The following is a 14,141-nucleotide window of genomic DNA, read 5'->3' on the forward strand; positions in this document are numbered from 1 at the left end:
TAATCCACAGGTTGATTATCTCATGTTAGAATCTGGTATGTACAACGGAGCAATTGCTCATTCATCATGCCAGTGTGTAATTAGCAAGTAACGGTGGAAAGCATCCTAAACGACAGGGAAATAACTGCACATTTCCATGTGTAATTACATTTGCAAGCGCCGAATAAAGAGCGGAGCTTAGAAATTCTGAAGATGATCAATGAAGACACAGAAAGCTGTTTATGTTGTTTCACAAATTGCGTAGTGCAGCCACCTCGGTATAAAATGAAAGAGAAGGTGCGTTACACAGTGTGTGGCCGTGACACCGCCATATATCGTATGTCTGTATTTCCATCAAATATCGATGACTCCAAACACATGAACCCATGTAAGGGTGCAGCAAGATGGCCATATAAATCGGAACGAAACCAGAACAGTGCACGGACTGGCCGGCGGCTCTACCGACCCAAGCGTGACGGCCGCATAGAAATATATGAAGCAGTCATGCTCAGATCGGTATAGCCACCGGCCAGTCCATGTACTAAATTCCAACCTCGTTCCGATTTATGCCTCACTGCACCCTGACGTGTATCCATCCATTAGTGTGTCCACTCCTACCTTTCCTTGAAAAGTTTTTCCAGTACCAAGAATTTATTGTTCTTCTGGCTCCAAATCCTATGTGGGCACAAAATTTCGTTTTCCGCCCCCCCTCAACTGCTTCTACTTGGAGCAGCGCAAGGGTGCATTAGGTGCCTGCGGCCAGCATGCTACATGACCAAAGCAGTCATTGGCTACTTTGACAGCTCGCCTGACTCTGTTGCACCACAGGCTCCCATGCCTAGCGTAGTCAAAATTATTTGATTATCGGTTGTTGTGTTGTGCAAAGGCAGTAACCAAAATAACGAATCTCACTTCGTTAAACCGAGCGCTTTATCATCTTAGTTGCTGCCCATGCAGAGCGCAGCAGCCGTTGACAAACTTATCTTGACTGCTGCAATGTGCGTAGGCAGCGACTGAGATGACAAAAGTTGCACGGTGCGCTCACACAGCTCCACCTGTAATTTTGTGAGAAGAGAGACCTGTTGGGAGAGTTATCCCAAACTTAAAAGAAAGTATCCCTGTAAAAAAAATAAAAGCACTAAGAATCTTTACGTTTTTACAAGCGTAATCTAACAGTCGCTACGCTACTGTATCCACAGGATCCTTAACTTCTAAGTCGTGGGGGTCCTACCGCTGAGACCCCACCGATCGCCCTTACAGGGCACTTGTGTATAGATACTCAACCTCTGCTCCATGTGTTCTCTAGGAGACTGTCAGAGATCGCAGAGTACAGTCCTGTGGACAGAACACATAAATGACTCTTCCCATCAGATTAGTTATCTACAGACTTTTATGATGTGAGCACTTTTAGGTGGGGGAAGTCGGGTGAATACAAATGACAGCCATTCAACTTTCCAAAAAGCAGTATAAGCTCCCACTACAAAACTAGTAGCTAGTTGTACAATTAAAAGTAAAGGATCTGCCAATGGATTTTACATTGCAAACTGCATATATTACTAAATCGATCTCTTAGATCTGATGAGGCTAGAGAACTTACTGTGAAAATCCATATCAGAATGGCTGTTTGATTCTTTTTGAAAGTTTTCTTTCCGGATATTAAAATCTCAACCGGAGTCATTAAATGCTAATTTTTAAGAAGTTTTCCGGTTTAGGAAAGCCCCTGCCTCCACCTTGGCTGCAGTTTGTCACAAAAACAAAGAAACTCTGCTTTACTCATTCTCCATGGGTCAAGCTCTGAGTCTCCACCTCTTTTCCCAGTGTCTTTTATTGTCGGCAGTGCTGGTGTTACATCCACAGCGCTGCAGCCAATCAGTGGCTTCATAAGAGTTAACGGCACAAACTGCTCAGAGTCGCTGAGCTCACTGAATGGCTGCAGTGAGTCTTTCTTACCTTTCCTCAACTGACCTACTATGTGCAACAGTGGGGAAAAATTATGGGGAACAGACTGTATGGCATTATTCTAGAATATAAAGAGTTATTGTGCCTACTACTTATTGGGGACAATATGGCGGCACAGCCCTGCGCCATTTATTACACTGGTGTCTTATGTTGCAGATGATCCTCTGAGACCCCCCCAGGAGCAACGGTTACTATTAACACTCCTTGCTGACATGTCTAGAATCAGCATCCTTATAAAGCAGAGAGTAAATTTGTGATTATTTTTTAATCTGGAGAAGCTTAAAGGGGTTATTGAAATTTCAATTACCAATGTGGGAATCAATGAGTCAATGCAATAAAGGGGGTACAATTGTCTTCTGGAATTCTAGATATGTAGGATAAGATCTACATTGCTTCAATTTACATAGACACGTCACATGATATGTTGGACTTTATTAAAATACGTCACCTAAGTCTTTTTGACAGTGAGGGTGATAAATGAGTGGAACAGTAGAATATCCCTTTAATGCCACCGCCCCTTTAAGGAGTTCTAATATAAACATATGGTAAATGTGTAGATATGATTATGCTCGGTACTGCTACACTATTGTGTATTACCGCCGTTTTCAATGGTACTGCCACATATGTGTTACCATGTTGTACATATTGTATTGTATTGTTTTGTGCTTGCATATTGATGTATAAGTTTAGGGTAAGTCAGTGCATTCCTTCGGGTTCAATAGTGGAGGGCACTGTTAGTATAGAGTTCATAGTAATGGGTAAGTGAAGTTCTGTTGTGGGCCACTAGATGGGGGTATACTAGTGGGCCTTGTTAGGTATAGCTGATAGGAAGTTCACATAGGGGTTAACTGTAGGAGGAGCTGCTATGGATTTAAGTGTAGGCTATAGGAATAAGGCAGAAGGGAGAGCGCGCCCAACAAGTCCACAAGGGCTCCAAGCCCAGGACGCCATAGTAGCTACGCAAAGTTGTTGAAAAGAAGAGAAGCACGGGCACAGTCAGACGGGTGCTGGATAAAGCCAGAGCACCCGGGGAAATTGCAGTTCATTACCGCAGCAGGAACGGAAAGAATACGTTGCCCAAAAGTCGTGCAGGGCACAGAGAATTCACCATGTGGCAGATCTTGAATAGGGCTGAAGCTTGTAAATCCAGGGCGAAGTGGATGAACGGGATCCCCTATGTCTTGAGGTCCTACAGGAGTGATGCTGCGCTACCGCCAAGGGCGCTACTACCCTGTAATGCATGTGAGGATACAGAAAGTAAGAAAGGGAAAGTGCAGGAGGAATGCTGTGTGGACTGTAATGTAACTGATGTTGAAGAGCAAAGTAAAATCATTGAGTTGACTTCTGAACCGGTATCGGTGTCCATTATTTTAACCTTGAGCACTGAAATCAAGTGTGCAGGAGCTGGGTCGCACCGCAGTGGAGCACCTGTCCGTGGACCAGCACCTCAAACAGGTACGCCGGTAGAAGTTGATCGTTTTCCTGTGGGAGGAGGCCAGGACACCAGAGCCTTGGTGTCCTCGGCTACAACTACCGTCCTAGACCCCTCTTACAAGTTCTCCTTCAATGGAAGTGTTCAAACAGAGGCTGGACAGACATCTGTCTGAGATGGTTTAGTGAATCCTACATTGAGCAGGTGGTTGGACATGATGACCCTGGACGTCCATTGTAACATTCTATGATTCTGTATGATTCTTTGATTTGTAAAGATGCCCAAAACTAATCCAGTGTGATTTTTATTTTTGTATATTGTATGAATTAATGTCGTTTCCCCATATAATAAAGAGAAGGTGTCTGTCAGAAAAGCCGCTGTCAGAAGCCCCTGGTAGTAGCTTATTTCCTGTAAGAACAAAGGAATTTGCATATAGAAATCCAACAGGCTCAATCTTTCTTTCCACATACATCTGCCATCTAGGGAGTGTCAGGACACTTCCATACGTATCAGAGAGTCATCAAGTTCTGCCAACATCAGTGACATCAGCCAACATAATGTGTATAGGTGTCACAAGTTTACCGCGACAGATAGGAGCCAGAAGACAGCAGCGTCTGATTTCTTCTACTCCTGCACTGGTTAGAAGCACTTCACCTACAAATTAAGCGGTGTGAGTTTCTCTTTAGCAGTGCAGGAGTTAATCTGCTCTGTTGAGAGCTCCTGGAAGCTTTCCTGGGTTAAGGCTCTCAGCTGTTCACTGTTAGCCACTCCCATCTCCTATATAATCTGGGTCCTGGCTGGCACTCATTGTCAGAGCTAGCTTTTGCTGCATGGCTGGAGGTTGTTGGTGGTTGATGTTCTAGAAGGCGGTTGGTGGATTTATCTGTGACTGCTAGGTTTTGAGTGTGTGATAATTCCCTTTCTTTTCCTACTTTGGTTTAACCCCATCCTCCACTCCCCGGTGCATTCCTCTGTTGTATGTTTGAGCATATTTATATATTTGGTATTTTTTGTTACCTCTGTTCGTATTACCTTGTTAGTCTGGTTAGTGTATTATGGTACACTACTACTCTCCTCTTTCCTGGGTGGGGAAAGGGTACAGACTGAGGGCGGATTCAGGAGCTAAGGCAACGTACGTGGCTCTGGCGTCTTCAACATCAGTAGTAATCTAGGGGGACAGGGTGAGCTAGGGCGCCCCCAGCGTTAGGGACAGGGAAAGAGTCCCTGGTCCTGGGGCATCCGACAAAAGAGTCATGACACTAGGGACCTAAACTATCAACAGAGCCCCCATAATGCACTGCTCTCTAGTAAGCAGAAATCAGCAGTTCTATAAATCATTTAATCAATATTATGCATAACAAAATTCAGTCCACAAAATTCGATGAACACAGTCCATTAATCCTCCTGTGCTGTAGTTAATACCAGCTCTAAAGTAAGTTCATTGTTGCCATGTATCTGTGTGCATTCAATTTCATGGCTTTTCAACAGTTCATGCTGCCTTGTATTACCAACATACCCCTGTGGGTTGTACGTAGTTTGAGGGCCGCTTTGTTGAGCTGATAAATTAATGCTGAGCTGTAGACAAGTCGCCTCGTGGGGATTGGGATGTCTCACTAATAATATCACCTTTGATAAATATGTTTGAGAATGTTGAATTGATATTGCCATCGTAGAGAGATAATGAAAGCATTGAAGAGAATGCAGGTCCTGGGCTCCAGGTCTATGAGGTTACCGAAACTCTACTTTCTTCTGAAAAATATTAAAATTTGAGAGTCCTCAGTGGTTGATAACTTTTAATGGCTAAGTGAACAAGTGGTAACAAATTGTGAGCTTTCGAGACTACTCAGGTCTCTTCATCTGATGACAGTGTGACAGATTTGAAAATTCTATGTTCTACAAAGGTCTAGAGCAACAAGTCACAGAACAGAGGGATGATCTTCCCAAAATTGCAGGCCATACAGAGGATCATCTGTCCAGAACATTAATATATACAGAAGAACGTCCCCCAAAACTACAAGACTTCAGATGAAGAGACCTGAGTAATCTCGAAAACTTGCAATTTGTTAACATCTGTTCAATTAGCCATTAAAAGGTATCAACCACTGAGGACGCTCACATTTTAATATTTTTCTATCCACTGGCTAACACTGTACAACGATATATATTTTTCCTGTACTTTCTTCTGGGCACATTGTAAGCATAAACTGCTGTGCATAATTCCAGTAGTAAGAATTAGGAGTTTTTTCATCTCAGGAAGCAACGATGTATCACTAGGATAGGCCATGATTGGTGCAGGTCCAACTTCAAGGAACCCAAGAATCCTGAGAATAAAAGGGCCACAGCAGAGCTTTAGTACTGTCTTATCTCTACACAGCGGTGCTATTGAGCTCACGCTGCAATACGGGTTAATTCAAGTTAATGAGGTTGGTAGTTTCTGGCAAAGAAGAGTAGCCAGAAGCGATAGCCATAGCGATAGAAAAGGGATTTCCAGGGAAAAAAGAAGATCTAGTTGTTCCTGTTATGCGTACCAAACCCTCCTGGTACCTTTATTGCTCAATACAATTTTTCTATAGCCCCCTCAAGCCATTAGTCTGGTCTGTTATTGTTTCTGTATTTTAGGTCTTTCCCTCAGGTGCTGGAAGACTACATCTTTCATGAGGCATTGTGTCTGGCTTCTCTGTCACTACCAGACTCAGTGACCACCCACCTTGAGAGTGCCATCTTGAGACACCCATACAGTCTCAAGATGGCTAAATCACTGCTCAGATTCCCTGCCTCCTAATATGTGGCTATTCTCATACAGTCTCAAGAATCAAGCATTGTGAACAGAACCTCCTGCCTTCTCTTGTCTGACTCAGTATGGCAGCCATCACCCATGCAAAGCCCACATATATATACAGCTCTGGCAAAAATTAAGAGTTTGTCTGATTTTTTCTATATATATTTTTGAGTAAAATGTAAATTGTTCTTGTAGTCTAGAAACTACTGACATGTCTCCGAATTTCCAAGCAATAAATTTTGTTTCTCAAGCCTTGGCTTGAGAAAGTTCCACACTTGGGACCGAAAAGTCGCACATGGGCCAATAAACCACATTATATTTTTCTTTTTGGAGTGCTGCCTTCATTCTTCGGATCATATTTATGAGGTTTGGTATATACCTGGAAGGATTTTTTGCACCCTATGTGTTTTTTTGGTGCTGCTTTTTGAGGGCAGAGCAGTGCGCAGGCGCCAGACCTCTCCTGGCGCCTGCGCACTGCAGGATTCTGCTCTGCCCTCAACAGGGCAGAGCAGTGCGCCTGCGCCGGAACCACGACAGGCAGCAAAGAAGAGGACATCACCGTTAGAAGATGGGAGGCGCCGGACAGCAACACCCATCGGACCAAGACCGGACGCCCCCCGGTTAGTATAATGTAACTCATTTTTCTTATCTTTCAGGTTACATCGGGGGCTTATCTACAGCATTACAGAATGCTGTAGATAAGCCCCTGATTGCTGTGCCGGCAGCTGATAGGCGAAAAATGGGGTGACAGATTCCATTTAAAGAAAACATATTCAATAGAAATCACAAAATCATAACAGGGATCTGACATTATCAATATGCTTCAAAACAAATATTCATTAAAGTACAACATAAATGTCATCTTACCATCTCGGATCTCAAAAGCCAAGCTTGTTATTTTCTGTGTAATAATCATCATTGGCCTTTAGATAAAGAAAATAATTGACATAATTTTACAATAATAAAAATGAACATAAAATTAAAATACAAAATGCACTCAAAACGGAACTAGGTAAACTAAAGTATGATGAAGATATAAAGTTGTGCACGCTGCTCGGTTATTCTGCATATCATAGTTCTCATGTATAATAAATACCCTAGATCTTTTATATTATTGAAAGGTTTTTAGTGTGACCGATTTGAAAAGTTTATGTTCTACAAACGTCTAGAGCAACAAGTCACAGGACAGAGGGATGATCTTCCCAGAACTGCAGGCAGTAATATATACAGAAGAACATGTCCCCAAAACTACAAGACATACAGAAGATCATCTTCCCGAACTATAAACTATACAGAAGATCCTAACCTGCAAAAAACCTTCAAGACATACATTATAGAAGCTAATCTCCACAGAAATATAAGACGTATATTATGGGGTCCTCCCCCCAAAACATACTGGAGATCCTCTCTTCAGATCTATAAGATGTACAGGAGATCTGCCTCCCAAACCTGTAATTGGCACAAGATCCTTCCCCCGAAACTACTAGACATACAGAATATCTATTCCGCAGAACTATAAGATGTACAGCAGATCTTCTCCACAGAACAAGACATACCATAGATCTGCTTCCCATAACTGTAAGATGTTCATAAGATCCTTCCCCCGAAACAACAAGACGTAAAGACGACCCCATCCATCAGAACTGTAAGATGTACAGGAGATCGTTCCCCCAAAGCTACAAGACATACAGGTGATCCTCTCGCTAGATGTATAAGATGTACAGTGGCATGTAAAAGTTTGGGCACCCCTGCTCAAAATCACTGTTATTGTGAAAAGTTAAACAAGTTGAAGATGAAATTGTCTCTAAAAAGGGCTAACATTAAAGAGGACACATTTCCTTTGTATTTTAGGCAAAAATATATATACACATTTTTTCATCTTTTACATTTTAAAAATTACAAAAAGGAAAATGGGCTAATACAAAAGTTTGGGCACCCTGCATGGTTATTACCTATTAGCTCCCCCTTTTTGCAAGCATAACAGCTTGTAAACACTTTTTGCAGCCAGCCAAGTCTTTCAATTCTTGTTTGAGGGATTTTCATCCATTCTTCCTTAGAAAATTCTCCCAGTTCTGTGAGATTCCTGGGTCGTCTTGCATGCACTGCTATTTTGAGGTCTAGACACATTTTCAATGATGTTCAGATCAGGGGACTGTGAGGGCCATTGTAAAACCTTCAGCTTGTGCCTTTTGAGATCGTCTATTGTGGATTTTGATGTGTGTTTAGGATCCATTTGTAGAAGCCATCCTCTTTTTAACTTCAGCTTTTTTACAGATGGTTTTATGTTTGCATGAAGAATTTGTTGAAATTTTATTGAATCCATTCTTCGCTCTAACCGTGAAAGGTTTCCGTGCTATTGGCTGCAACACAACCCCAAAGCATAATTGATCCACCCCTATGCTTAATGGTTGGCGAGATGTTCTTTTCCTGAAATTCTGTGCCCTTTTTATTCCACATATATCTTTGTTCAATGTGGCCAAAGATTTTTATATTAAACCTCATTAATCCACAGGACTTTTTTTCAAAATGCATCAGTCTTGTTTAGATTGTTCTTTTGCATACTTCTGACACTGAATTTTATGCCAAGGATGCAGGAGAGGTTTTCTTCTGATGACTCTTCAATGAAGGCCATATTTGTGTAGGTGTCTTTGAATAGTAGAACAATGTGCCCAAACTTTTACATAAGCCCATTTTCCTTTTTGTAATTTTTAAAATGTAAAAAATGACCCCTTTTTTGCCAAAAATACAAAGGAAATGTGTCATCTTTAACTTTATGCCTTTAAGATATCAACTTGCTTAACTGTCTACAACCAACAGTAACTTTGTGCAGGGGTGCCCAACTATTACATGCCACTGTATATAAGATTCTCTCCCTTAAACTACAAGACATACAAGCTAGCCCGTTTCCAGCTAGTCTCCAAGAAACTAAAACATATTGAAAATCTTTTATCCAGAACTAATAGGTTCTTAGATTCTCTTAGAGAGAATCTTCTGTAAATGCTAAAGACATACAGAAAGTCCTCATACAGCTTAGAGGCCATGCAGAAGATCCTTTTCCCTGTCACATTGGTTGTATAAAGGATCACAAAAGGTCACACAACCCAATCCCCAAAAATAAATTTCCCCAGAGTCACCAATTATACAAAAGATTTTTTTTTACCAAAATTTGAAGATTATACAGAAGATCCTCTTCCCAGAATCATTAGTCATACAGAAGATAATTTTCAGATATATCAGAAAAAAATTATATTTCTAGTGTCTTAGATTATATAGAATGTCCTTATGCTGTAGTCACAGGTCATATGAAAGATGAGTCATTAGTCATATAGAAGGTGATCAACCAAGATTAATAAGTCATAATAAAGCTCTTCTGCACAGTTGATACAGAAGATCCTCTTCTTCAGTCATTGGTCAAATAGACGATCCCTTGTCCTGATGTCAAAGGTCATACAGAAGATACGTTTTCCAAAATCATAGGTCATAAAAGATCTCCACTGAGTATATAGAAGGTCTAAAGACTCTAAAGTCATATGACATACAGAAAAATCAACTTTTGTTGGCATGAGAAGTATTATTCTGACATGTCTCTTGACTTGATCTAGTCAACGACATCCTAATATGGTGCTGGGAATGTTTCAGAATAAAGATGTTTGATCCAAATTTCATAAGTAACATAATATTACGCTACACATCCTTTCTAACAGCATTCAGTTTTAGGTCGGTGCGCTTATTACCTTGAAATTGTTATTCTTCAGCTTCTTGAAGAAAATGAAAATAGCAGTTGTGCCCTCCATTCTGGGGATGTGTCTTAAGTTTTCAACATGCATTGTTTGAAATACATCAGACAGTATGTTGAAAACCTTTTTAGAGTAGCTAGCAGCACTTCTAACATCCAATCCATAGGTTGTCATGTTCCAAGTAAGTCACGTTCGTTCTTTTAGAGGATTATTCCCCAAAAACCAAGTTACCGTATATACTCGAATATAAGCCGAGATTTTCAGCCCGTTTTTTTGGGCTGAATGCCCCCCTCTCGGCTTTTTTTCGAGGCATATACACCGGGGGGTCGGAGGGGGAGAGGGGGCGGGGGAGTCAGGTCATACTTACCCGTCCTGACGCTGTCTCTTGAGCCCCCAGCTTCTCTGCGCTCTATCTTCCTGCCTTCAGCGGTCACGTGGTACCGCTCATTAAAACTCATGAATATGCGCATATTCATGAGTTTTAATGAGCGGTATCACATGACCGCTGAATGCAGGAAGAGAGCGCGGAGAAGCTGGGGGCTCAAGAGACAGCGTCAGGACGGGTAAGTATAGCGATACTCACCTGTCCTGCGTCCATGGCTGCTTGCTGCTGTCTGTCATCGGTCAGTGACGTTCAGACAGCAGAGGGCGCGGTGACGTGATTAGTGCGCGCCGCGCCCCCTGCAGTCTGAACGTCACTGACTGATGACGTGGCAGATAGCGGTGAGCAGCCATGGACTCAGGACAGGTGAGAATCTGACACCCAGCGACGGAGAGGTGAGTATGTCATTTTTTTTATTTTTACATGCAGCAGCATGGGGGCAGCATATGGGGGAATAATCTAAGGAGCTTCTTATGGGGGCAGCATAAGGGGGAATAATCTAAGGAGCTTCTAATGGGGAAAGCATATGGGGGAATAATCTATGGAGCATTTCCCACCCTAGGCTTATTCTCGAGTCAATAAGTTTTCCCAGTTTTTTTGTGGCAAAATTAGGGGGGGGGGTCGGCTTATACGGTATTCTCTATCTCGAGAACAGAATTCTGGAACTTTGAGAAGAGAGCTCTGCAGCCGCTTCATTAATGAGCATGTCTCTGCTCCATTTATTGTCTATGGGACTGCCGAACACATTGCTCGGCTATATCCGTGAGTCCCATGGAAAATGAATGGAGCAGAGACCACGAATACTCACCTCTGCGTCATTCAGCCCTGCTCTCGAGGTTCCAAAAGACAGTTCTCGGGATCGCAGTTAAGTCCCCAGCGTAATCAGGTTATCTCCTATGCTTTGCACTGAGGACAACTTGATTTATTGGGAAGAACTCTAACGAAGGTCATGGTTCTTGACTTATAGATGGATTGCTCTTTCCGTAGCAATAGCTGAATACACCACTTGCCAATAAATCCCTGCACTAATAACTATAAAGGTAAAGGCCCCACTTAGCGGTGGGCATGAGCGCATATATATTGACAGAACAAATAATTTTTAAAGATCAGTAAGCCCCCAATATTCCAATTTTTAATCTTTACCAACATTGCTCAAGGTATACTGTCTCTCTCCATATGCCCTAATAAATCACATGGACATAATAGAAGGTGGTCCGTCACTCAGATCCCTTCCTCTAGAAAAGTAGAGCAGCTGTAAAGAGGAGCCCTAACTCAGGATGACCCGATTCATCCTTATTAGTGATGAGCGAACGTGCTAGGTTAAGGTGTTATCTCAGCATGCTCAGGTGCTAACCAAGTGTCTTCAGTGTGCTCGAAAAAAAAATATGTTCGCGTTCCCACGGCTGCCTGTCTTGTGGCTGTCGAACAGCCACAACACATTCATGGATCGCCTGCTTCTTAGGTAATGCCTGCATGTGTTGTGGCTGTCGAACAGCCGCGAGACATGCAGCCGTGGGGACTCGCACAAATTATTCAAGAACGTGGAAGACACTCGGTTAGCACCCGAGCATGCTCAAATAAATAACACCTTATCTAAAAACATTTACTCATCACTAATCAGGAATATATATATATATATATATATATATATATATATATATATATATATATATATATATATATATATATATATATATATATATATATATATATATATACACACACACACTCACTGGCCACTTTATTAGGTACACCATGCTAGTAAGGGGTTGGACCCCCTTTTGCCTTCAGAACTGCCTCAATTCTTCGTGGCAGAGATTCAACAAGGTGCTGGAAGCATTCCTCAGAGATTTTGGACCATATTGACATGATGGCATCACACAGTTGGCGCAGATTTGTCGGCTGCACATCCCTGATGCGAATCTCCCGTTCCACCACATCCCAAAGATGCTCTATTGGATTGAGATCTGGTGACTGAGGAGGCCATTTGAGTACAGTAAACTCATTGTCATGTTCAAGAAACCAATCTGAGATGATTCGAGCTTTATGACATGGCGCATTATCCTGCTGAAAGTAGCCATCAGATGTTGGGTACATTGTGGTCATAAAGGGATGGACATGGTCAGCAACAATACTCAGGTAGGCTGTGGCGTTGCAACGATGCTCAATTGGTACCAAGGGGCCCAAAGAGTGCCCAGAAAAAATTCCCCACACCATGACACCACCACCACCAGCCTGAACCGTTGATACAAGGCAGGATGGATCCATGCTTTCATGTTGTTTACGCCAAATTCTGACCCTACCATCCGAATGTCGCAGCAGAAATCGAGACTCATCAGACCAGGCAACGTTTTTCCAATCTTCTACTGTCCAATTTCGATGAGCTTGTGCAAATTTTAGCCTCAGTTTCCTGTTCTTAGCTGAGAGGAGTGGTACCCAGTGTGGTCTTCTGCTGCTGTAGCCCATCTGCCTCAAAGTTCGACGCACTGTGCGTTCAGAGATGCTCTTCTGCCTACCTTGGTTGTAACGGGTGGCAATTTGAGTCACTGTTGCCTTTCTATCAGCTCGAACCAGTCTGCCCATTCTCCTCTGACCTCTGGCATCAACATGGCATTTCCGGCCACAGAACTGCCGCTCACTGGATTTTTTTTCTTTTTCGGACCATTCTCTGTAAACCCTAGAGATGGTTGTGCGTGAAAATCCCAGTAGATCAGCAGTTTCTGAAATTCTCAGACCAGCCCTTCTGGCACCAACAATCATGCCACGTTCAATGGCACTCAAATCACCTTTCTTCCCCATACTGATGCTCGGTTTGAACTGCAGGAGATTGTCTTGACCATGTCTACATGCCTAAATGCACTGAGTTGCCGCCATGTGATTGGCTGATTAGAAATTAAGTCTTAACACACAGTTGGACAGGTGTACCTAATAAAGTGGCCAGTGAGTGTGTGTATATATATATATATATATATATATATATATATATATATATATATATATATATATATACACACACACACACACACACACATATATATACACACACATATACATACATACATAAATCACAATGTCCCACTGAAAAAATAAATCAGAATAAAGGACCAATTGGTATAAAAAGCTATATTTTTATTAACAAAGAATTAAAAATATACAAATAGAGAGATGCACATATCAATGAAGGGACGTTGTGAGCCCATTATTTTTCACATATATCAAACACCAAATTAATTCACCATTATCAAAAATAGTAATAGATAAACAATAGCTGCAAAATCCCTTATCCTATAAAAACATCCACAAAAATGTGAAAACTGTACAATTTGTTATAATAAATATCCATAAATTAGTACGATAAGGGTTCTCATAAATGTGGGAGCTCTCGAGTCTATATTACCACTGCAAATTGCCAAAAACCGCAAGGAATCTGAACTATGGCGATTCCCATAGATATATATTAAACTGGGCCAATGTACTAACCATCCTTATGGCAATGTCAATCTTTGTTAGCGGCATTCAAGCCTCCCGTTGAAGCAAAAGCGAAACGCGCGTCGGGGCAGAGGGACGCCCGAGGAGACTCCTTATCAATTATCGGTAATGGCTGCTTTGCTCTATGATATTATTTGTTCTATTGTTACATGATTACTGCAATTATGCCGATGCATGGATTTATATTTCATGCCAATCATCACGCCTGACAGGCGGATTTTGGCCTGTTTTTCTTTGTGTGCTGTTTTATACAGCCCAAGAGGGTGGTAATAACCTATTATATTGTGAGAGCGGACTTGAATGCCGCTAACAAAGATTGACATTGCCATAAGGATGGTTAGTACATTGGCCCAGTTTAATATATATCTATGGGTGTTTGATATA

At 41.9% G+C, this 14,141-nt stretch overlaps 1 protein-coding gene across 1 annotated transcript in view; it reads right to left on the bottom strand.

Moving 5' to 3' along the window:
* MBOAT2 (membrane bound glycerophospholipid O-acyltransferase 2) overlaps positions 1-14,141 on the bottom strand; it is a 280,154-nt gene that overhangs the window by 82,476 nt on the left and 183,537 nt on the right. Inside the window, exon 6 of the mRNA XM_073568180.1 lies at positions 7,017-7,072. Within this exon, the coding sequence (XP_073424281.1) occupies positions 7,017-7,072 (56 nt within the window). The remainder of the gene's footprint in view (positions 1-7,016; positions 7,073-14,141) is intronic.

Source organism: Dendrobates tinctorius, unplaced genomic scaffold (assembly GCF_039654945.1).
Source record: "Dendrobates tinctorius isolate UK_male_01 unplaced genomic scaffold, ASM3965494v1 ptg000021l, whole genome shotgun sequence".
Lineage (NCBI taxonomy): Eukaryota > Metazoa > Chordata > Amphibia > Anura > Dendrobatidae > Dendrobates > Dendrobates tinctorius.